The following is a 24,675-nucleotide window of genomic DNA, read 5'->3' as shown; positions in this document are numbered from 1 at the left end:
AAACTCATCTTTTTTTTATTTCCGGACTTTTTCTTAGCTGAATATTTTCTTCTAGGTCATTTAAGTTTTCTATCATAATCCATTTATGTATATATTGAGGGTAATTTTATAAAGCCCTTCTGAAGTTAGAAATATTTTAACCACAGAAGTAGGCGCTTATATCCCTGGCAATTTTATATACATATAAAAGTATGTGGTGTTAATGCATAGCTTTCAGTTTTTATTTTTGGGGGGACAAAGGTTGGGCAGAGGTGTTTTAAAATACATGTGTATCAACACAAAGCTAGGTTGACCATTTGTGCTTGCCTCAGAGCAAGTATAAAAGTCTGTGCCTACCTTGCTGGGGGGAGTGGGGGGGAAGATGTGGCTATTTTATAAAAGCCCAATTGACCCAAAATAGGCTATAAATATAACGTTCTGCTGAATCCCTATCAAACACTATATTTCTTAGGATATCCAATGAATCTTTTTGAATATCGCTTTAATCCAGCCAAAAAAAGTGTTGGACAGTGAACCTCAGTTGTACTGTACTGCGCCAATTAACTCTTACGCAGAGACTTATGTACTCCAGTTGTCATCGGTTAAATATCTGCCACCTCCTCTTAATAATTGATTTTTTTTACTTTTGAATCTTTCATCCGATCATATTTAACTTTTATTTAGTACTCCTCTTATAGATGGAAACTCTTGGTGTGGTCGGCTATAGGGACACTCTTCTCCGACATGGCACGAATTTCGCTAGATGCTTTATCAAGGAAGTCCCCTATAAATTAGCATCCATCATGTGTTCGGCTTGATGTCAGCAGGCTGATGGATGTTAATTTATAGAGGACTTCTTTGATAAAGCATCTAGCTACGTTTTTTTTAATAGATTTTTTTTTTTCACCAGAAACTTGCCCAGACTAGTTTCTTTTTTTGAACATAGTTTTACCTCATTTTCTGGCAATGAATTCCAGAGTTTAATTGTGTGTTGAGTGAAAAAAAAAATTGTCTCCAATTTGTTTTAAATGTACCAATTAGCAACTCCCTTGTTCTGTCCATTAGTCTTTCTACTTTTTAAACTAATTTGTATTTACTTATTGTATTCTACTCATGATTTTTATAGACCTCTATCAAATTTCCACTTGGCTGTCTCTCCTCAAAGTTGAAGAGGCCTAACCTCTATAGCCTTTCCTAATAAGGGAACCATTCAATCCCCTTTATCATTTTGGTCACCCTTCTTTGTAGCTTTTCTGATTCTGCTATATCTTTTATCAGATATGACTTTCAGTATTTCCACACATTACTCACACTAATAGATTCAAATTGATTGTGTCTAAGTCACAAATTCTATTTTTATCGGGAAGGGTTAATTCTCTTGTTCTTGAGACCTTTTCAATTGATAGTTTGAAGATTCCAGTCGTAATTAGTCTGAAATATCTTGGGATTTGGTTAGTTTCTTCTTTTTTCTCATCAGCTGAGGAACACCATTCAGAAGGCTTTTTTTCCTTAGAGGTTGATTAGAAGAATTTCTAATCAATGCCTTATCACCTCTTTATTAGACTATTGTAATTCATGGTCTTTGGGCTTACCAGTAGGCATGTACATGCATACACATTGTTCAGAATGCAACTGCACATTTGTTGACAAGCCCATCTTGATTTTTTCATATTGCACCTGTTTTGAAAGAGCTACATTGGCTGCCAGTTCAGTGGAGAGTAAATTTTAAGACATTAGTTCTGATCCACAAGGCCTTGATTAATGATGCTTCATTAGCGATTGCAAATTCTCTTAGTATATACAGACCTGTCTTAGTCTGCATTCAGTGAATAAACTTTTGCTTGATGTTCCCTCTTTTCACCAAATAAGACTGAACGCATATCATTCCTCATGTTTATATTCTGGGTGCCACACTATGGAAAACTCTCCCATTTGACTTACGTAAAATCACTCAATAATTCAGTTTCAGAAATAACTGAAAGCATGATTTTTTTTTTTGTTCGTACCTTTACTGCTGCTTAAAGTTACTGATGTGGACATTGCTCACTTTCTTATCAAATTATACAAAGTCTCTGATTTATGACATTTGTTGTTTTATGGTGAGTTTGTAGTTTTATTCTGTATGTCTTATAAACCGCCTAGATGTGTAGGATGGAGCGGGTTTAAATAAATGTGCAGTTGCACTATGGAATGACACAAAGGCATTATGATATTCTCCATTCATTTCTAATAATTGCTAATATTCTGTTTACTTTTTTAGTCACCAGCACACACTGAACAGAAGATTTCAACGTATTGTCTATGATGATGCCTACATCATTGTCCTGGGTGGTGATTCCTAATGCTGAACTTTGCATCGTGTATCTATAGTTTGGATTATTCTTCCCTATGTGCATCACTTTGCACTTGCCCCATTAAGTTTTATTTTAGATCCCCCAGTCTCGCAGTGCTCTCCTATAATTCCTCACAATCTGCTTGTAATGTAAAAGCTTTGAATGATTTTGTGTTGCTGGTAAATTTGATCACCTCATTTTTTTTCCAGATCATTTATAAAGACGTTAAAAAGCATTTCTCCTAGTACTGATCCTTTGGGGCTTTCCACTATTTACTTTCTTCCATTGAGAAAATTTACCATTAAGCCTTACTCTGTTTTCTATCTTTTAATCAGTTAATTCGCAGTAAGACATTACTTCCTAACCCATGATTTTTTTAAATTTTCTAAGGAGCCTTTGATGTTTGCTTCCAGGTTAGCATTGCTTGTCCAGAAAGAATGGAACCAATCACAAAAGTATCTCACATTCCACCAAGTCGATGGGCTTTGGTCTGCAGCCTGTGCAAGCTGAAGATTGGTGCTTGCATTCAGGTATGTATTCAGTGAAGTTGTAGCATACTGTTTGTTGTATAGTAGAGATAAAAATAACTTACTTTGGGTAGCACTTGTAATCGTGGGCCACTGGCACAACAGCTTTTATTCCAGATGGGATCAGCATCTAGGTTATTTGGGGGGGGGGGGGGGGGGGGGAACAGTAGCAGAGGTTGGTATGTTTACTTCCCCAAACAGAAAAGGAGTTCCACTGCTTCTGTTTGTAGGTTAATACTTCAGATATTTTGCATACATACAACAATTTTTTTGGGAGGGAGGAGGGAAAATGTATTATCAGCACACTGAAAAGTTGTAACATTACTGTTCAGTGGAACTAAGATCATTTTGTCACTAGAAATGTGCTTTTGTTTGAAATGAAACAGGAAACGTAATGACATTTTTTTTGTTTAATTGCTTCTTGAAAATGAAATGAAAGTAATTTTCTTCATTTTATTTTCATAACAACTGGTGAGCTGTTCTAGACCCCTGTTTGAAAAATCCTGCAAGTAGTAAGGTTCACTAGCTTTTGTCAAAGCTAATTTGCATATTTTGACTGGTGGCCACAGTCATTTCTAGTCACATCAGCCAACCAGAATCATCTATCAAAACCCTGCCACTTCCGTCCCTCCCCACCCCTTTTGATGATTTTGCCAGAAGTGACATAGCCCTGCCCTTTTGGTGATGTCGCAAGAAGCACACAAATGACGGTGACTGTGGGACACACAAATCAAAGATGGTGGTGCCCGTAGGGTCACTTCCTGTTTTACACTAGTTGCTGCTATCTTGGACGAGTCATGTGATGGGAAGTGATGTCAGTCACAAGACACCACCACCTACAGCCTTGGAGGAGCATGCATAGTCACTATAGCACTGAGCATGCTCGGTTGTGTTCCTTTTTTTTTTTTTTTTTTAAATAATTGACCGAGAATGAATGGCTCTGAACGGCATGCCATTCCTTGCTCCTAGGCTCAAACAGTCCAGAGCAAATTCGTTCTACACCATGTCTGCTGTATTTGCAAAAACTGAATCTGGTTGATCTTTAAGGCTGTTGAATTGTTTAACAGACCTACTGGTTTTACAATCGTGCCTTCAGACAGATGTTTCTAAAAATGTCTGTGTGTTTAGACAGAATGGGCACTCCAGTGTCTGTGTGTTTAGACAGATGAGGCACCCCTTTCCTTCTCCTATAGTATAAGGGTTTTTTTTCCCTTTTCAGAACTATGAGGTAGATGCACTAAATGTTTTTCATCGTTAAATGAGCCCTCAGGGAAGAATTTCCTATCCTTTCCATGCACTTAAGCCTATTTTCCGACGACAGTAGCAGCTAACGAAAACGGAATGGAGATGAGCAATTAGTGTGAAAACCCCATTGAAACGACATGCACTAACCTTTTCCGATTGCCTTTACGCAGGAAAAAGGCAGGAAAACTAACGAGAGGTCTGGACCTCTCGTTAGGACAGCTCCGTGGCAGGAAAAAGTGTTAAGTGAAAAAATAAACAAACTTTGAGCCAATCCGAGCGCATTAGCAGAGCTAAAAGCGCTGTGATTGGTCCAAAGGACCTCAGAAAACACATAAAAAAATAAAAATAAAAAAAGGATCGGGAGGGGGCAAGGGCGCTCATCAGGAGCGTCCTGTACGGACGGCCTTGCCCCCCCCCCCCCCGCTGCTCCCCACTTTCCGCCGCTCCCCCCACCCCGAAAAAGCAAACTTCTAGAAGCCCCTGCCCCCCTCCCTTCCTCACTACTCTCTCACCTCAGCTCCGCCTCCCGACATCCTCCATCCGTGCCCCGCCCCCTTTTGGGGTCGTCGCCGCCATTCCCCTCCTCCATCGGGCCCCCCTTCCTCTTACCGGGCCCGTGCAGCGCCTCTCTCCTCTGTCCGAAGGCGCTGCACTGGCAAGAAGAAAGCTGAATCAGCTGATGCCTGCCTTCGCCTAGCTTCGATAGAGCGTCTTTCTCCTCCTGGGCCCGCCCCTGTCTGACGTCAGTAACCTACATAGGTTACTGACGTCAGACAGGGGCGGGCGCAGCAGAAGAAAGACGTGCCATCGCGAAGGCAGGCATCAGCTGATTCAGCTTTCTTCTTGCCCGTGCAGCGCCTTCGGACAGAGGAGAGAGGCGCTGCACGGGCCCGGTAAGAGGAAGGGGGGCCCGATGGAGGAGGGGAATGGCGGCGACAACCCCAAAAGGGGGCGGGGCACGGATGGAGGATGTCGGGAGGCGGAGCTGAGGTGAGAGAGTAGTGAGGAAGGGAGGGGGGCAGGGGCTTCTAGAAGTTTGCTTTTTCGGGGTGGGGGGAGCGGCGGAAAGTGGGGAGGGGGCAGGGGCTGCTAGAATTTTGCTTTTTCGGGGTGGGGGAGCGGCGGAAAGTGGGGAGCAGCGGGGGGGGGGGGGCAAGGCCGTCTGTACAGGACGCTCCTGATGAGCGCCCTTGCCCCCTCCCGACGCTTTTTTTTTTTTTTTTTTTTTTTTGGGAGCCATGTGCTTGCGATTTGACTGTGTTTTGACTGTTTGTGGCATGCGCAGAGCAGCTAACATAACGCTTGGCTGCTCTGCGCATGATTTGGGGGCCGATTAACGATGTGTATTGTGATTCTTTGATACATTGTACGTTTCACTACCGATCTCAGCATGTGTGACTTTTTTTTTTGGTGCATTTTTCGTTATTTTAAAATCGTTAGGGACTTTAACGATTTAGATTTTTTTACGTTTGGTTGCTGCATCTGCCTCTATGTGAGAGAATCTGTGTGTGCAGACTATGGCCCTTTCTTACACTCCTTCCCCTTTCTGCAGCTGAAAGAAAGAAAGCTATCTCCCCCATTTGTGTGTGTATGTGGGGGGGGGGGGGGGGATGAAAACTTAAATCTGCACGTTAACATTTTACACTGTATGGTTGTTTCAATATCAGTTTTAATTTGTTTCTGAAAATGTTGGGGAGAATGTGTATTGGAGGTACTTGTTGTAAGGCAGAGGCTTTCAAATAAGCTGAAATAGCTCAAAATACCCAGACAGCTTAAAACCACACACAAAATAAAAGTTCTTTCTTTCAAAACAGAATGCATAAAATGCAGCTTTACAGAATTCTACATAAACCTTTGTATTTAGCACCTTATTCCAGGCAGGCCTGTAAGGTGCATTTGTACTTTGGTGCCAGTAATGTATAGCTTTCTCACTTCTTATTAAAGCAGTTGATATGCTTACCACAGAGAAGAGATTTATGTTTAAAATATGGACATGTTCTGTTCTAGAACTGTTAAAAACATTTCTGGAGAAGTTTGCTATGGCCACTCTGTTCATCCCGACCGCTGGGAGTTTACTCTCTTGATTATCCTCTAAAACAAATATGTGATAGAGGCTGGGCTTAAAGCTGAGCATTGACAAAATCAAACTGCTTGCGGGTGAGTAAAACCCAGTTCAAATTCCTTGTAAAAAGAGGCTATTTTATTTTTTCACATTTTAAAATAAATTTCTTTGAGTTTTTGTACAAAAACATTGTAATAAAGGAAGCTGAATTGTAAACATCAGTGAAATAGCATACATATGATATGCTTCAAACGTGAAACACAGTGAAAATAATATAACAAAATGTCTGAGCAGAATGTTTTAGCATCAATTACAAAGATTCATTAATGGCTAACGAATATTGATCTAATTTACCCCACTTGCGTTTACGTTTACATGTAGCAGGAAGAAATTTTAATAAAATATCCTCATAAATAAAACAGTATTCCACCACATGAAAATGAATAAACTGGAATTATCCTTCCAATGTTGACCAATTTAAGAGCAATGGAAATTTAAATCAAATAAAGAAGCATCTTCATCAGAAAGAGAGTTTGAAAGGGCAATAGATTTCCAAACTATATGCTTAAATGATATAGGCAACGAGTTAGAAAGTTGCAAGATATTAACATTTTAGGCCAAATATCCAGCCAAAATGTAGACATTATTGCATTCAAACAATATATATTTAAGAGTATCCTTCTGATTGGAACAAGACCAACATAAATCATTGGGAGATAATTTACTTTTAAAAGATTTAATAGGACTCCAATGAGCTCTTTGTTTTAAGAAATATAAAGATTAAGTGATAGGAGAGGGAGGGTCTTGGACTATTTAACCAGACGAGAGACATTTTTTTAAAATATAGTATGAAAACATTTATAAAATGAAGAGGGGGGTAAAGGTGTGTGAGTAGGAAACAGACCGTATAGACCTACTAGCAAGAAACACAAAAAGTTCTTCACGTACTTTCTTAAACCTCCATTACCCTAGCTGTAAGAGACTTAAATGTAAATCATTATATGCATCCAGCTTCTCCTGCATCTGCGCGCAACGTTGGAATGCACTACCGAATGCCTTACTACTACTGCTACTTAACATTTCTAGAGCGCTACTAGGGTTACGCAGCGCTGTACAAATTAACAATTAAGGACGGTCCCTGCTCGGAAGAGCTTACAATCTAAAGGACGAAATGTCAAGTTGGGGTAGATAAGTTTTCCTGAGAAGAGGTGAAGTGGTTAGGTGCCGAAGGCGATATTGAAGAGGTGGGCTTTGAGCATTGATTTGAAGATGGGTAGGGAGGGGGCACGGCGTATGGGCTCAGGGAGTTTGTTCCAGGCGTGGGGTGAGGCGAGACAGAAGGGGCGGAGCCTGGAGTTGGAGGTGGTGGAGAAGGGTACTGAAAGGAGGGATTTGTCTTGAGAGCGGAGGTTACGGGTAGGGACGTAAGGGGAGATGAGGGTAGAGAGGGACGGAGGGGCCGCAGATCGAGTGCATTTGTAGGTGAGTAAGAGAAGCTTGAACTGTATGCGGTATCCGAGTGGGAGCCAGTGAAGTGACTTGAGGAGAGGGGTGACATGAGTATATCGGTTAAGGCGGAAGATAAGACGTGCGGCAGAGTTCTGGATGGACTGAAGGGGAGATAGATGGCAACGTGGGAGGCCGGTCAGGAGTAGGTTGCAGTAGTCAAGGCGAGAGGTAATGAGAGAGTGGATGAGAGTTCGGGTGGTGTGCTCGGAGAGGAAGGGGCGAATTTTGCTAATGTTGTAGAGGAAGAAGCGACAGGTCTTGGCTATCTGCTGGATGTGCGCAGAAAAGGAGAGGGAGGAGTCGAAGATGACACCAAGGTTGCGGGCAGATGAGACGGGGACGATGAGGGTGTTATCAACTGAGATAGAGAGTGAAGGGAGAGGGGAAGTGGGTTTGGGTGGGAAAACAATAAGTTCAGTCTTAGACATATTCAGTTTCAGGTGGCGGTTGGACATCCAGGCAGCAATGTCGGATAAGCAGGCCGAGACTTTGGCCTGGGTATCCGCAGTGATTTGTGGTGTGGAGAGATAAAGCTGGGTGTCGTCGGCATAAAGTTGATAGTGGAAACCATGAGAAGAAATCAGGGAGCCTAGGGAAGAGGTGTAGATTGAGAAAAGAAGGGGCCCAAGGACAGATCCCTGAGGAACTCCAACAGAAAGCGGGATAGGGGAGGAGGACGCACCATGAGAGTGTACTCTGAAGGTACGATGGGAGAGATAAGAGGAGAACCAGGAGAGGACAGAGCCCTGGAACCCAACCCTTAAAAACAACTCGCGATCTGACAGCCTTCCGGAGGTCACTGAAAACAAAATTATTCAACGAGACTTATAATATGAATCCTTCATAAAAGACTCACTGTCACATTTGCATTAGAACTAATCAACATTGAACTCAAATTTGATTACTTTAATCATACTGTTATTATTTAACGTTATACTTCATCCTACATTTTGCATATCTGATTTGTATTATTTCTTTACTTTTATTTTCTTGATATCCTATGTACCTTAATTGTAACAATACTCTGTTCTTCTCATACCGTTAATGACGACTGTCATTGCAGCATAATGTAAGCCACACTGAGCCTGCAAATAGGTGGGAAAATGTAGGCTACAAATGAAACAAATAAATAAATTGGAATTCTTGCTGCAATTGGACAAAGGGTTTAAATTGACCATTGGAGATAAGTTGAGAAAGAAGCCAAAGTCCTTTTCCTTTACGCCATAGAGGCCAATCAAAAAGTTTATCATCAATAGTAAAGGATTGTTCCAAATAGGCATGTCATAAAGTACACCAGATTCATTGGGGAGATAAAATTTAAACGCTTAATTGTTTCTAAAGAGGCAGAGATGACCAATAATGAATTAATACATTTTAAGGGAATCATTTCTGATTTAAGCTGTAAAGATATAGGGAGAACTAAACTCCTTTCAAGGAGCAACGTGGGGGAGGAGGAAATACTAGTGTCTGAGCTGGGGGTAGGATCCACTAAGGAGAACCATTTTGAGGTTTGACGTAATATAAACGATTGATGGTACTGGGTAAAATTAGGTTACGCCACCCTTTCTTTTGAAAGTTGAAGAGTCTTTAAAGCAATTCTGGGGGGTTTCTTCTTCCAGAGAAAATTAAATAAAATTCTATCAACAGTTTTATAAAAGTGAGTAGGAGATTTAAGGGTCAGCATACTGAAATAATTTATTTTAGGAGTAAATTATTTTAGGAGTAAGGGGCATTTTAATTGTTTCAAGCTTACCCCCAACAACCAAGAAGTAAAGGGGACCAATTAGATGTAGTAATTTTCAAATATGAGAAGAGAAGCTCAATATTTTTATCAATAGCCATATCAATAGAATTGTAAAAGTGAATACCTAAATATTTAATCGAGGAGGAAAATTAGTGAGATCTTGCAAATTAACCAAATTAAGTGGGATACATTCTGTCTTATCCCAGTTTATCTTGTAACCTGATATATATGAGAATGAAACAAAATTAAGAATGTGTGATATGGATTGGGAAGTAGTATCAAGGAGCAAGTCATTCGCAAAAAGGGATAATTTAATTTCTAGATGTGAAAGTTTAAAGCCTTCAATTAGAGGGTGTTGACACAAGGCGATGGCCAAGGGCTCAATTGCTAAATTAAATAAAAGAAGGGATAAAGGACAGCTCTGTCATGTGCCCCTGGATACAGAGAAGGCAGATGAGTATCCTGCTTTTTTTCGAAGTAGAAGACCGGCCATCTTCTGACACAAATCGGGAGTGGCCGGCCTTTTCCTAAACCTGGTCAAATCGGTATAATCGAAAGCCGATTTTGGCCGGCTTCAACTGCTTTCCATCACAGGGCCGGCCAAAGTTAAAGGGGGCGTGTCAGCAGGGTACCGAAGGCGGGACGGGGGCTTGGTTACGAGATGGCCGGCTTCGGACGATAATGGAAAAAAGAAGGCCTGCTCTGACAAGCACTTGGCCTGCTTTACTTGGTCCATTTATTTTTAGGACCAAGCCTCTAAAAAGTGCCCCAACTGACCAGATGACCACCGGAGGAAATCGGGGATCACCTCCCCTTACTCCCCCAGTGGTCACCAACCCCCCCCCCCCCCCCACCCAAATTTAAAAAAAAAAAAAAAAAAAATATATATATATATATATATATATATAAGCATTTTTGTGCCAGCCTCTATGCCAGCCTCAAATGTCATACCCATCTCCATTACAGCACTATGTAGGTCCCTGGAGCAGTTTTTAGTGGGTACTGCAGTGCACTTCAGGCAGGCGGACCCAGGCCCATCCCCCCACTACCTGTTACACTTGTGGTGGTAAATGGGAGCCCTCAAAACCCACCCAAAACCCACTAAACTCACATTTAGGTGCCCTCCGTTACCCTTTAAGGGCTATGGTAGTGTACAGTTGTGGGTTTGGGGGGTTTTGAGGGGCTCAGCACACAAGGTAAGGGAGCTATGCACCTGGGAGCAATTTGTGAAGTCCACTGCAGTGCCCCCTAGGGTGCCCGGTTGGTGTCCTGGCATGTGAGGGGGACCACTGCACTATAAATGCTGGCTCCTCCCACGACCAAATGGCTTGGATTTGGCCAGGTTTGAGATGGCCACCATTAGTTTCCATTATCAGCGAAAACCAATGGCGCCATCTCTAAGGCTGACCCAGATGTTGAGATTTGGGCGTCCCCGACCGTATTATCGAAACAAAAGATGGCCAGCCATCTTGTTTCGATAATATGGTCGGGTATGCCCAAATCTCAACATCTGGGTCAGCCTTAGAGATGGCCGCCCTTATAGATGGCTGGCCCCGTTCGATTATGCCCATCCACGTCATTAATAAAAATCCTAACTTTTGGGTTTAGATATAAAATTTGAATCGTATGAATAAAATCTTGGCCAAAGCCAAACCAGGATAATACCCTAAATAAATAGGACCATTCCACTCTGTCAAAATGCCCTCTCTGCATCCAGGGACAAGGCAACTAAAGGTTAGGAGGAGGTCTGGATTAAAAAAAAAGTCTGGTATTATCGGTAGTGGATCTGTTAGCCATGAATCCATTTTGATTTGTGTAGATTAATGAAGGAAGTATAGAGGAAAGCCTTAAGGTTATAATTTTAGCATATATTTTACTATCCAAACTTATAAGTGGGATAAGCCTATAGTTTGCTACATAAGCTGGATCTTTGCCAGGTTTCGAGAGCACAACAATTTTAGCTTCAAGAAAGGTAATCAATAGAAATAAAACATGAAAAAGAAAATAAGATGATACCTTTTTTTATTGGACATAACTTACATTTCCTGACTCCTTATATCCCTACTTGCAGTCTTTGGTCATCCCATCCTTTCACTTCATTCAGCCTGATACACTAAAGATCCGAGAGCATATAGTATCTGCTCCTATACTCTGGAATTCCCTATTCCTTACAGTCAGTCTCACCTCACTCTCTGTTTAAAACAGCCCTGAAAACCTTCCTATTGAAGGATGCCTTTTCCATCTTCTTTGATAATATTTCTGCCACCCGTATAGCTGGGCTCCCTCCTTTGCTCTGCTCAAGGTTGGGTACTAATTGCCAGTAGCCTATTTGCCTGTATTTCTCTGTCCTTAATCTATATCCCTTTTGCTTCTACTTATTTATCTCTACTTGTTCTTCTTTCCTGTCAGTTAATTGTAATTTTTTCCTACTTTCTTTTCCTTAATTTTGAAATGTTAACCACTCAGACATTATATCCCAGAGTGGTATATCAAATACAGAATAAACTTGAAATTTGAAACATCAAAAGGGCTGGGGTTTTGGGCAGGGCTATGACAGCACTTCTAGTCATGAGGGGGAGGGGTGGAGCTTGGGTAGATCCTGAAGTCTGGCTGACATGACCAGAGCTGGGTGTGACCACCTGCCAAAAATATGCAAATTACCTTTGACAAAAACTGGTGAACCTTACTACTCCTGTATTATACATTTTTTAATATGCTCCTGAGCTTATAGCTGATCCTCTGGAACCTCCATCCTGTCTTACTCCTTCCACCGAGTATTCATGGGGCAGGAGAGATATCTAGTTGTCCCTGTACTATTAGTGCTGTTTCTCAAATTTTTGTGCTTGTGGTCTTTAGTCTGACCTTAATTTAAAATTTGCTGTACAACAAGATGACTCCAAATCCCTTATTTGGTCAGTGCTATTTTGTTGTTGTACAGGTATTCAAAATAGCACCAGCCTTGGGTTAGTTGGTGCTATTTGGAGAAACATCACCAGTGGGGCAAGAGCGACACAGGAGAGAGGGTGGGAATGTTTTAAAAAAATGCACAGGATGTCTTTTGAGGCAGGAGCCCACAACCAACATCTTTCTTTTGTTTTGTTTTTTGTGCCATTTTGTATTTTTTCTGTTTAAAATTGAACAAAACAAAAACAGGAAAATTTTATGAAAGTACTTATAAAAGATGTATGTGTATTGCTATAGGGTTGTGTTTGTGTATGCACAATGCCTTGTCAATATCTTCAAACTCTTTAATTTTTCGTTTTTCATATTCTGCTTCTAAAAATATAGTTTGGTAGGAAAGATTTCCAATATGGCTGTCACTTTGGCAATATCTGGAGAAATCTTTCATACAGAAAAAGGCCCAAGTGTTATCTGTTGGGGCCATATTTACGTGAGATTACCTTGCATGTGTTTTCAACTTTCAGGGGAATTAGTATGTTTTCTTTGATCCCATTTGACTTTATAAATTTCTGCAACATAAGGGATAATGCTAGGGCTGCATGTTAATTGTGCTTAATGCCGCATTAATCATTAATTGCGATTAATGATCAACCGCTCTCCTCCCTCCCTCCCCTGCCTGCACGCCCAGTCGAGCATTTCTTCCTCCTCTCCCAGATTGCCACTGGCGACTCTCCCCTCCCTTCCCGGTTTACCTTGTTACTTGTCTTGCAGTAAGTCTTTGCCCTTTCCTTCTGATGCAACTTCCTGTATTCAGAAGGTGATGCCAGGTCAGCAGGAAAGGCCTGGTGCAGGCCAAGGCAGCATTTCAATACGCTGACACTGCAGGGCGAAGACTGCAAGACAAGTAACAAGGTAAACCGGGAACGGAGAGCTGCCACCTGCGGTCCGGGAGAGATGATGGACGGGGGAGAGAGAGGGAGAATGTGGGAGGGCGGGGAAAATTGTGGGAAAATGCAGGAGGGAAGAGGCATATTTGAGAGCAAATGGGTGAAGGCACAGGAGGGCACACGGAGAGAAGAGAGAGAATGGGTAAAGGTACGGGGAGCACAAATGAGAATTGATGAAGGCACAAGGGGCACATGTAGGAAGAGAGAGAATGGATGAAGGCACCGGGGGGGGGGGGGGGGGGCAAATGTAGGGAAAGAGAATGGGTGAAGGCACAAGAGGGCACATGGCAAGAGAGAAAATGGGTGAAGGTATTGGGGGCATGAGAGAATGGGTAAAGGCATGGGGGCACATAGAGAGTGGTGGGAGGCACATGGAGAGAGAGAACATGGGTGAAGGTACAGGGGGAGGGCACGTGCGAGAATGGGTGAAGCACAGGGGAGACATGAGAGAATGGATGAAAGCTCCCTCCAAAGCTACAGTATCTGTTCAGTGGCTGGTGGGGTAGCTGAAGCCCCGCCAGCCAAAGAAATCCGCTACCGGAGTCTCTCAGATCCATGGCAGGCTGGAAAAGATGTTCCAGGATTTTATTAAAAGATCCAATAGAAAAGCTGTGGTAAGGCCTGAGAGCTGTAATTGCAGGTGATCCTCAGTCATCTTGAAAGAGCATGAGCAATTATGCCAAGAATAGGCAAAACTGCACCATCCCATCAGGCAAAGTTGAGGCTCTCCTGGCTGTTGCTGCAAAAAGGCCTTTTTCTATTTGTTAATATTTCTTTAATTGTTCTTTCACATTGAAAGTGCCGTGTCATTGTAGATGAATGAGACAAACTTCTATCTTAATTCATTTTTAATTATATAATTTAGACAGCAGACTGTGAAAAATAGACAAGAGTGTGAAGACTTTTACAAGACACAGTATGTGTGAAGACCTGTCTCCACCCATCTATCTATACACATATATAAAGGGAGGGGGGAGATGAGGAGTGTGTGTGTGTACGGTTGTTTTTTTTTTAAGTATTATATAAATACATACATGCCTATAGGTGTGGGTGTATATCTACATATGTATGGGAGTTAGATGAATTTTTACTGTTGTGTTCAATGATATTCTGTGCTCAAAGGGGTTGATTTTCAAAGGAAGTTGTAAATTTACTAGTAGATTTTAAAATCCTATATGGGTGGATGCTTGGATGAAAATATGTCTGACTACCTTGGCACTATTTGTATAGGGCCTTTTTTTTACTAAGCCACGTATATGATTCCCGGCGCGACAAATGAGAGGAAGCCCATTCAGTTCCTATTGGCTTCCTCTCATTTGCCGCGTGGGAATCGCTAGTGCAGCTTTGTAAAAGAAGCCCTTAGCGAAAGGGTGGAAGAAGACTGGAGCGAGGGCATCAATCAAAACCCGTTCATATCGTGGCAATATTCATTCAGTATATGGATATTTATATATTTAGTTTATGCCTGGTAAATAGCAAATCTATGCTAAATGGATAGCAGCAACCAAATATATACCCAATACATATATCTGGTGATGCTAAATATGCATATTTAAATGCTCCTTTTACTAAGCTGCGTTAAGTGCTAACTTGCGCTTATCACAGATTAAAAGGGCTTACTGTGGGATGTGCTGATGAAATCTATGGTAAAAGCCCAAATGCACATGCAAACCAAGCTCAAAAAAATGTTTCTTTATTTTTCTTGGAAAGAGCATATCTGGAGGGAAGGGCAATGCAGTTCAAATCAACGCAGTCACATTTCCGCGTGCTGATTAGCTTGTGAGTACTTATCACCTATAGAATGGCTATAAAGGCTCACTCACTAATTTTTGGTAATGGAACATTAGCTCATGGCCATTAATTTGGAAAATGGAAAATTGGCCATTTTCCAGCTGTGGTAAAAATGGCCTTAGCACGTTGGGAAAAACCCATGGTAGAGCACACTGAGGCCACTTTTTACCACAGCTTAGTAAAAGGACCTCTTAATTTTGAGACTTCCATTTAAATTAAAATGTTGACTGCAGCATTGGGTGTATTAGGATGTTTAGTTCCTTGCATAATCATTTCAAGTTGATAAATAGAGGCAATTAATAAATATAAATAAATATTCATTGATTTATAAGACTCTGGGTTCAGGATATCAGAAATGGAAGAAGCCGACAATCAATTTGCTTATGCAGTTTTGTGACTGAAAAAGTATTTCAAGCAAACATTTGATAACATTGTATTGCAAGTATTGAAATGTAAGACTTAAGGAAAAGTTCCATTATACTTTTTTGCAAAGCTTTTCTTTGCACAGTTTTTTGTTCTTTGGAATTTTGCCATTCAGAAATTGCAGGAAATTAAATCTGTGGGTGTCTTGCCTTGTTGTTGGGTTTTGTTTTGTTTTTTTTAATTTACTTTTGCCTAAGACAGTCTGACCCTGGTAAATTTATTTTCTTTCATAAAGCTTGGTAGAGTTGATCGATGTTAAAAAATCCTAGTTTTATTAGCCTATGTTTGCACAATAAAACATTTGTTGCTGTTCTTGTAAAATTGGTTCCTTTAACTGTTCAATCCTCCAGTGCTCTGTAAAAAGCTGCATCACAGCCTTTCATGTCACCTGTGCCTTTGAGCACAGCTTGGAGATGAAGACTATTTTGGATGAGGGCGATGAAGTCAAGTTCAAGTCATACTGCCTCAAGCACAGTAAAAATAACCACAGCTCATCAGATGCAGAGAGTGCTCCTAGGGGCAGTGCTGAACCTAAGCAGACAGAGAGAGAAAAAACCAGCCTTCGTGCTCAGAAACTTCAAGAGCTGCAAGAGGAATTCTACACGCTTGTGAAGGTGGAAGATGTAGCAGTAGAAACAGGCCTTTCCCCACTCACTGTGAACTTTATCTATAAATACTGGAAATTAAAGAGAAAAAGTAATTTTAACAAGCCATTGCTGCCTCCCAAAGAGGATGAACAAAACAACTTCATGCAACCTAAAGATGATAATGTTCATACCCGCATGAGAATGTTCATGCATCTCAGGCAAGACCTAGAAAGGGTAAGAGATTTTGAGATATTCACATACTCCATTTCTAGGGCTTCTGATTTTAGGTTTTAACCAATAAACACCAATAAAACACTCCCCCACAAAAAAAATTAAAAGTAGGTGTTTATTGGGTAAGTACATGGTAAAACTCCCAGAACTATCACCCCTCCCCTGGCATGTCTTATGTCCTCCACTCCGTTTTTTTTTTTCCCTTTTTGCATTGACAACTCCTATGATACTAACATAGATATTGATTCTTCTGGAAAAGGTACTCACCCTTGGTACATGTTTATTTATTTATTGCATTTATACCTCACCTTTTCCCACAGGATGCATGCTCAAAGTGGCTTACAAGAGACTGGAAAGGCTAACGCCAAACCAGAGAAAATACAAATACAATATTTAAACAGATAAATAGAGGGGAGAAAAGGGAAAAAAAAAAAGAGGAGAGATAAAGGAGTCCAAAATGGTCCTTTCATTTGATGTAGCATGAAAACACTAATTTGTACAGATTTTTTTTTTTTGTACTTTCAGTGATCCCTTAACTGGAAAATAAAGACCTAAATTTACAATTTATAAACATGTAAGAATAGAAGCCTTAACTGTAGGCATTCTCAATGAAATTTTTTTATATGTGTGGTTTTGACAGTGCAGAAGTCTGCATGCTTCGTGGTGCTGACTAAACAGTGCTAATGAAGTTTAAAATTAAGTTTGATGTTTTAAAAAAATAGCACTCAAAATGAAATTCTCTAATCTAAGCCACCCACATTTATCCACCCTTTGCACATGCAAATGTCTAGAATATTAGCATTTATGCGTGTATTTGTGTCCCTGTCACATTTAGACGCCCACACTTACATCAGCTCTATGGCTGGTATAACTGTGGATACCTAAATGTTAGGCATGCTGATTCTGGGTTACACTAGTATTGTATATCGAAGTCTAACTGCCTAGGCTCCCTAATAGAGGTGGCTTCTGCTACACCTTCTTGGAGTTCCTAAACGGAGACAACGGTTGTAGAATTGCCCTCATAGAGGATATCTGATTCTTTGTATGGTCATGGTTTTTTGCCATGTTATTCTTGCATGCCAATTTACCATACTATGGGCCCTGTTTACTAAGCTGCGCTGTAGGCGTGCAAACCTTTTTTTAGCACGTGAATGCTGGAGACACCCATATGAATATAATGGGTGTCTCTATCATTAGCGCGCCCTAAAATGTTAGCGTGCCTATAGCGCGGCTTAGTAAATAGGGCCTATTGTCTTTATGCCCGTTTAGATAGTTTAAAAAGTGAGGTTTACGGCAGATTTTAGTCTCTTAAAGTTAAGCCAACAAAAAAACAGTTTATCAAAATGTACTTACAGACTGCTTCTTATGAGTACCGACACAGCCGCTGGTGGTAGTCCTGCCCTGAGCGCATGACATTTCCAGGGAAAAAAAAGAAAACGCCCGGAAATGGCTTGCGTGGCGATAACACGGCGGTAATTGGGCATCACTGCATGCTTCCTGGTTACCACCGGGTTAGCTAAGGAGCCCTATCACCACCTCTGGGTGGCGGTAAGGGCTCCCCGTCGCATGGCCATACGGAAAGAGTTCTCTTACCGCATGGCCATGTGTGTCTGGGGTCTTTTTACTCACTGTGGAAAAAACGGCCCCTGCCACCAGCACAGTGCCCTTTTTCCCGCAGCTTGGTAAAAGGGCCCCAAGTGCCTTGTGTGTGCTGGTGCTTATACTTGTAAGTGCCAATTTTTGCTACTTACACCTGTGAAACCCTAGCACTCTAAATATTCCCCCAAATCTACCCCCCACCTTAGGAATAGCACAATGATGCATATTGCCCTGATCTGAAATTAAGTAATTTTATGGCTAAAATATATGCTTTGTGGAAGCTGCATATTTTTAGCCACACATTAAAGGACACTCTTAAGGTTGTAGCAAAAGGTGCTGGATTGAAGTATTGGTTTGCAATGTAGATGAATTGAATTAAGTACAGTCAGTGCCGTAGTAAGGCCGGCTGACACCCGGGGCAGGTCTCTGCTGTGCACCCCCCCCCCCCCCCCCCGGGTGCAGCACGGCATGCATCCCCCCTCCGCGGTGCATTCTTACTTGCGGGGGACGGGCGGGAGGGCCGATCTGTCCCGAGTGCACGTCGCTCGGAGCTGCGTCGGCCCCGCTGGTTCCCTGCTCTCTCTGCCCCGGAACAGGAAGTAACCTGTTCCGGGGCAGAGGGAGCAGGGAACCAGCGGGGCCGACACCCCCCAGCGCGTGCACCCGGGGTGGACCGCCCCTCCCGTCCCCCCCTTCCTACGCCACTGAGTACAGTACATTGATACAGAGCTAATGGTACGAGGATAATGCTTCATTTCTTTACTCTCTTCTCTGTTGTTCATAAATTTAACTGAAGTTATAAGTTTGCCTTAATATCTGCTAATAGTAAATTGTGAATTACATTTATAATATGATTATAGAATAGATGTAAATAAGATAACCTTTTCTGTTCTTTTATTATAACGGCCTTTCACTTTAGAATATGCATTAATGTACTTGAAAACTTGAGGTAGGCAACTTAAAAAAATAGCATATTTTAATAAGAAAACCCCTTCTCCAGAGTCACTTTATTAATTTTAGCTTCTTGACATTTTTTTCTCTTTTGATACATAGGTGAGAAACTTGTGCTACATGGTGAGCAGGAGAGAGAAACTGAAGTTATCAGACAGTAAAATGCATGAACAGATCTTCAACTTGCAAGTACAACTTGTTAATCGTGAAAAAACTACAGGTAACTAGAGCTGTACTGAATACCATATTTTACTATTTGGCCGAATATGAATAGTGAAAGATATTATTCAGCAGAATACCCAATAAGAATTATGGGCATTTGAGCTTTAATACAACAGACAATAAAAGAAGCAATGTGAAATCAGAGATCAAGTGTTTATTTCAGTAGGACTAAGCATAGTAGAGCCCTGGATTATTTGTATTCAAATTTAAATCACTATTCGGCTGAATATGAATAATATATTTGGAGTACTATTCAGAGCCGAATAGAATACAGATATTGGTACAGTCCTTCAGGTAATCTACACCTAATTTCAGCAGTGAAGTTCAAGGTCTGTGTACCTAGATTCTACGTGTGAGATGTATTTGTGTATCTCTCCTTTGGTTTAACAGCCCCATTTGTCCTTTTTAAGAAAATGTTGACTTATTAAGCATGATACGTTTCTAGCTCCTGTATTGATTTAACTGTTTGGAGATGTGAGCCAGGTCCTCTGTTTTTATATTTGATTATAACCCACCAGAAGTTGTTGCCACAAGGAACAGATTAGGCATTTTGATAGTCTAGATCTAGACTGATTTCCAATAAGTTCCTAGGATGTTTTTGTTTCCTGTATCTTTTTCTCATTTAAATGCAAAGTACTGCTAGAAGAGAAAAATAAAGTGTGGGGGTTTTTTTCTTATTAGAAAAAGTGGCAACAAATTATTGTGTCGGGGATGTTAGCAAAGGGAAGAGAATGAAGAGTCAATTGATCAGTAAAGAAATAGGAGAAGTAAGAGCAGAAACAGTAGCATTCAGAAAATACTAATACAGGAGGAGGATGAAAAGAAAAGCCAATAGAAACGTAGGGAAGATGTCAAGAAAGGCAATTAGGGAAAGCAGGGGTAACACCTTCTTTAGGATAAGTAATCGGTAGGCCATGTGATCCTTATCTGCTAGCATTTTCTCTTTCTATGCAAAGAAGGTGACCAAATGACAATAATGGGAATTGGAAATCAAATATAGGAGAGGAACATAATGGAATACTGAGGGGAAAAGTACATACCATCATCAAATAACCCACAGTAAAATGCTGAAAATATATCAAAACGTCTGTGTAAATAATTTCAAATGTGCTTATAATGCATTTGGACCATCACTAACCGAACAGGTCAATGCTTTCTTAGGTCAGTCATTAATCCATAAGCTCATTTAATCATCGACATACCCCCTTGCCAAAACTTGACACACTGAAAACTTATGAATGTGAAAACTTATCCTAAATCAAAAGAACAGCTTTTTGGCAGGCGTTCATTTTATGGGTCCCAACATGGATCATGTTTCGCTACAGCTGTTTCTTGGAACTCACATTATCAATAAGCTGGTGTGATATTTAATCTGAAAAATAAACTACATAGTCAATAAAATTGTTCAAAAAATATATATACATATGCAAAAATACATTTTTATAAGTCTTCTACAGTCGGATAGTTCTCTAGCACCTCTCACGCAAATATTCTCATACTGGTTCAGATACACCGCCTAAATTCCGAAAGGTGTGGAGGTGCTGTATATTCCAAGAGGACTCATGACATCAATTCTCCTAGCGAAAAAAAACAGGAACTCCAACATAGCATGATAAAAAAAGCTACAGAACCACCCACCATTCTGCTTCTCTGTTAAGGCCCTTCGGTTCCACTGTGTCCCACAGAAAAATCCATCTCTGTTCAAGTTGCCACAACAGCCATGGCAAATCACCTCCATGTCTTAATGCCTGCCAATAAGCTGTTCTTTTGATTTAAGATAAGTTGTCAAAGTTTTTCACATTCATAAGTTTTCACAGTGTCGGCATAGGGGTGTGTCACATTTTAATTGAATGTGCCATGATTATGTATGAACTAACGATTGACCAATGCAAGCACTGACCTGCTCGGTTAGTGATGGTCCAATTGCAATTATGAGCACATTTGAAATTATTTACACAGAAGTGTTGATATATTTTCAGTATTTTACTGTGGGTTATTTGATGATGATAATAAGATCTGCTAAAGACTTTTGCTTGGTATCCTTGCTGGAAGGAGAGAGTGATGGACCAAGGGCAAAGACATAATAAAGGGCTGTGGGGTGAACATATTGCCATTTCCTGAGGAGGTAGCATTCAATGTAGTGGCATGATTGAAAGCTGCAGGACCTGATGAGATACATTCCAGAATACTGAAGGAGCTCGCATAGGTACTGACTGTACCTCTCACAGCCTTGTTCAGCTTATCACTTAAAACAAGAGAGGTAATTATTTTTGAAAACGTATTCACCGTTATGTGGGGTGCCTCAAGGCTCTCTATGATCAACGTTTGCTAACTCTCAAAGGGGCCCTTTTACTAAGACCATGTTGCGTCCTTGCTTCAGTGAAACCTGTTATTTTTATTGATGTGCTGTTCCCAGGCATCTGGTGCTTATTTTACACAATAAAGACTTGGGCTGTTCTTTTGGCTCATCGCATTGGTCATTCCCACTCATGTTTCCTTTTGTGGGACTGCTTTGTTTTCCTTTCAAAAAAATTTCTGTACATCCCACTGGTCTATTCAACCCTTCTCTCAAATTTACTGATATCGCTAGCACCCCTTTTTCTTCAAGAAGCCTTCCTTTGCAGACTTTTCAACCAGTACCTATGATGTATACAGTTATAAAATTATAAAATTGTTATTTCTCTAGGTGTCTCCAGCTTCCTCTTCCCTCACCTAATCTCTTTGTCAGCTTTCATCCTCAGACCTCATAATCTGCCTCGTCAGCAACCCTTCAGCCTACGTCCCATTCTGACCTATAACTTTCAGGTTTGCTTAATCCAATATTTTATTCTCTCCTGTAATAAAGTATTAAGTTGACTTCTCAGATTATATGCTTCCTGCCAAACCGCTATGCTCTACTCCTGCTTATATTCCTTTTCTTTCTCTTTTATCTCTTGGATCAGTCTAACCCTCTTCTTCTGTGAGAAAACAAAGCTATCATATTGCCCCCTTAATGTAGCTTTCCCAACATTCCTTAAAGTTGGCAGATATTCTGCCCACTTCTCTTGTATCAAATTGGAACTCCTCTCGTCTTTTAGAATAAACTCTTAACCTTTTCCTACCCCCATTCCCCACGTTAAACCCAGGATCTCTGCCTCACATCACCTTATCCAAGTGTTCTGCACACCCATCTACCACATTTCCATTCAAGAATAAGACCCATAGGTAGGCGAGAAGAAAGTGTAATCACTTTTGAGGAGGTTCCACCATCACCAAACATCTGCCAACCCAAGATCCTCTATCTGCTCCTTCACCATCTTCACCCAACCCTTATCCATAAGATCCTGTGCCTCCTTCCCATCTAGTTCAGGATTCACTATAAAATTAAAATCTCTATATTAATATTCCTCTCCCACCTCTTATAATCACATAAAAAAGCATTTGGAAAAAACTTTAAATCTCTGTAACCATAGCATATTCTACCTATCTACAGTTCATCTCCCTTCCCACCATTAGAGGCAGTCTATATTAGTAAATGCAGATCTAGCTGACACTCACCATCACAACCCAGCTTTTCTTGAATCAGTCACTTACTGGAACCTCCCTCCATCAATCTGTTTTGGGAGTGAGGATCAGACAATATATCCTTTCTGCTCTGCACTTCTCTGCCTGCTATTTTCCAGATCCATTCAACTGTGCTGCACGTCCACTGTCCTCTCTAACTCCTCCAAACCATGCAGGCATCCATTATAGCTGCTGCCCCAGGTCACGTTTGTAGCTATAAAAGAATGCTGCAGCGCTTTCTGGAGTGGAGTGGCAACGTCCTTCCATTTCCTGTCTAACTGCACAGGATATAGCAATTCGAATGGTAGTTTTTCTCCTGTAAAACTTGGTTGACACCAGCATAGGCAGCTGTCTTGTGTGTCATAACTGTAGTCTGGGAATATGGCCACCTGCTGCCCTTATCATATCAAATGACCAATGTCTCTGGCTTTTCACAGGATTCTTTCTTTATTGGTAAAATTATATACTTCAGCCAGAAAGGGTTTAGGGAGCTTTTGCCCTTCTCTTTTCTAGCCTGGCACTGTATGGGCTTGATCCAACCCAAACTTCAGGTCTCACTTCCCCAGCCTCAGCAAGTTGATTAACAATTTCTCCACAAAGACCAGGTCATTGGTACCTTCTCACCTTTCTGGGATCCCAACTGTTCTGATATTTGAGTACTGGGATCTGTCCTCTAGGTCAATTGCATAAGTACATAAGTATTGCCATACTGGGAAAGACCAAAGGTCCATCGAACCCAGCATCCAGTTTCCAACAGTGGCCAATCCAGGTCACAAATACCCGGCAAGATTCAAAAAATGTACAAAACATTTTATACTGCTTATCCCAGAAGTAGTGGATTTTCTCCATGTCCATTTAATAACGGTCTATGGACTTTTCTTTTAGGAAGCCGTCAAAACCTTTTTAAAACTCCGCTAAGCTAACCGCCTTTACCACATTCTCTGGCAACGAATTCCAGAGTTTAATTACACGTTGAGTGAAGAAACTTTTTCTCCAATTCGTTTTAAATTTACTACATTGTAACTTCATCGCATGCCCCCTAGTCCTAGTATTTTTGGAAAGCGTGAACAGACGCTTCACATCTACCCGTTCAACTCCACTCATTATTTTATAGACCTCTATCATATCTCCTCTCAGCCGCCTTTTCTCCAAGCTGAAGAGCCCTAGCCGCTTTAGCCTTTCCTCATAGGGAAGTCGTCCCATCCCCTTTATCAGAATTAAACACAATATTTGAGGTGTGGTCGCACTATGGAGCGATTGTTGTTTTCCATTCCTTTCTTGGTCCGTGACTCCTAACATGGAACCTTGCGTGACATAGCTATAATTCGGGTTTGCATGACATAACTATAATTCGACTTGTAATGCCTCCATATACTGCTGCCACAGCAACTTCACTGCTCCTGATGTCCAGGCCTTTAAATTAGACACCTTTCTCTCCAGTTCCTCCATTCTTTCAGTAAGGCTCTTATACTGGCCTTTGCCTCTTGCTGTTCTGTGATAAAGTCCATTCTCAGGCCCCTCAACTCAGTTAGCACTTGTTCATAGTGTCCATCATCTCCAGTGGCTTACTTGGCCTTCTGTCCCCATTCTACAGGCCACTTCTCTGGCTTCTTGTAGAAATTAGTATTCCGCTGTTTCACTCTTTCAAGATTCCAGAGTGATGACATGGATTTTTGTTTTCAATCGCTATTAGATCAAAGGGACACACTGTTGAGATCATCAGTCGGGAGAGGGAGGAGGCTTATGTGGCAGACTGATGGAGCTCTATAGAAATGCAGTCACCTCCATCAGTGCTCACCAGTGTCCCCTGTGTGTTACTTATTTTAATGAAAAACTGACTTCTATGTTACAGGTCTGGGGAGAAGAATATTTCTAGCTCCTATTTGTAAGGGCCAATTTATATTCTTTTCCCTAGTATAAACTCCTGCTCAGAGAGGGTTCAGATGGAAAATGCTTAAATTATTTGAGATGGGCAAATAAACTTCTTCCAGTCTGGTCATCTATTCTTTGCAAGGAAGATATATGCATTAAAACAGTTTGCCTTTGTCTTATTTAAATACTGGGGTGAATTCTCCAGTTCA

At 41.1% G+C, this 24,675-nt stretch overlaps 1 protein-coding gene across 1 annotated transcript in view; it reads left to right on the top strand.

The window, feature by feature from the left end:
• Positions 1-24,675, top strand: part of LOC115469451 (protein Jade-3-like) — a 166,056-nt gene that overhangs the window by 137,918 nt on the left and 3,463 nt on the right. Inside the window, 3 exon segments of the mRNA XM_030202120.1 lie at positions 2,726-2,842; positions 15,812-16,282; positions 18,932-19,049. Coding sequence (XP_030057980.1) covers positions 2,726-2,842; positions 15,812-16,282; positions 18,932-19,049 — 706 coding nt within the window.

Source organism: Microcaecilia unicolor, chromosome 4 (genome assembly GCF_901765095.1).
Source record: "Microcaecilia unicolor chromosome 4, aMicUni1.1, whole genome shotgun sequence".
Lineage (NCBI taxonomy): Eukaryota > Metazoa > Chordata > Amphibia > Gymnophiona > Siphonopidae > Microcaecilia > Microcaecilia unicolor.
This window is presented reverse-complemented; position numbering and strand designations above follow the sequence as displayed.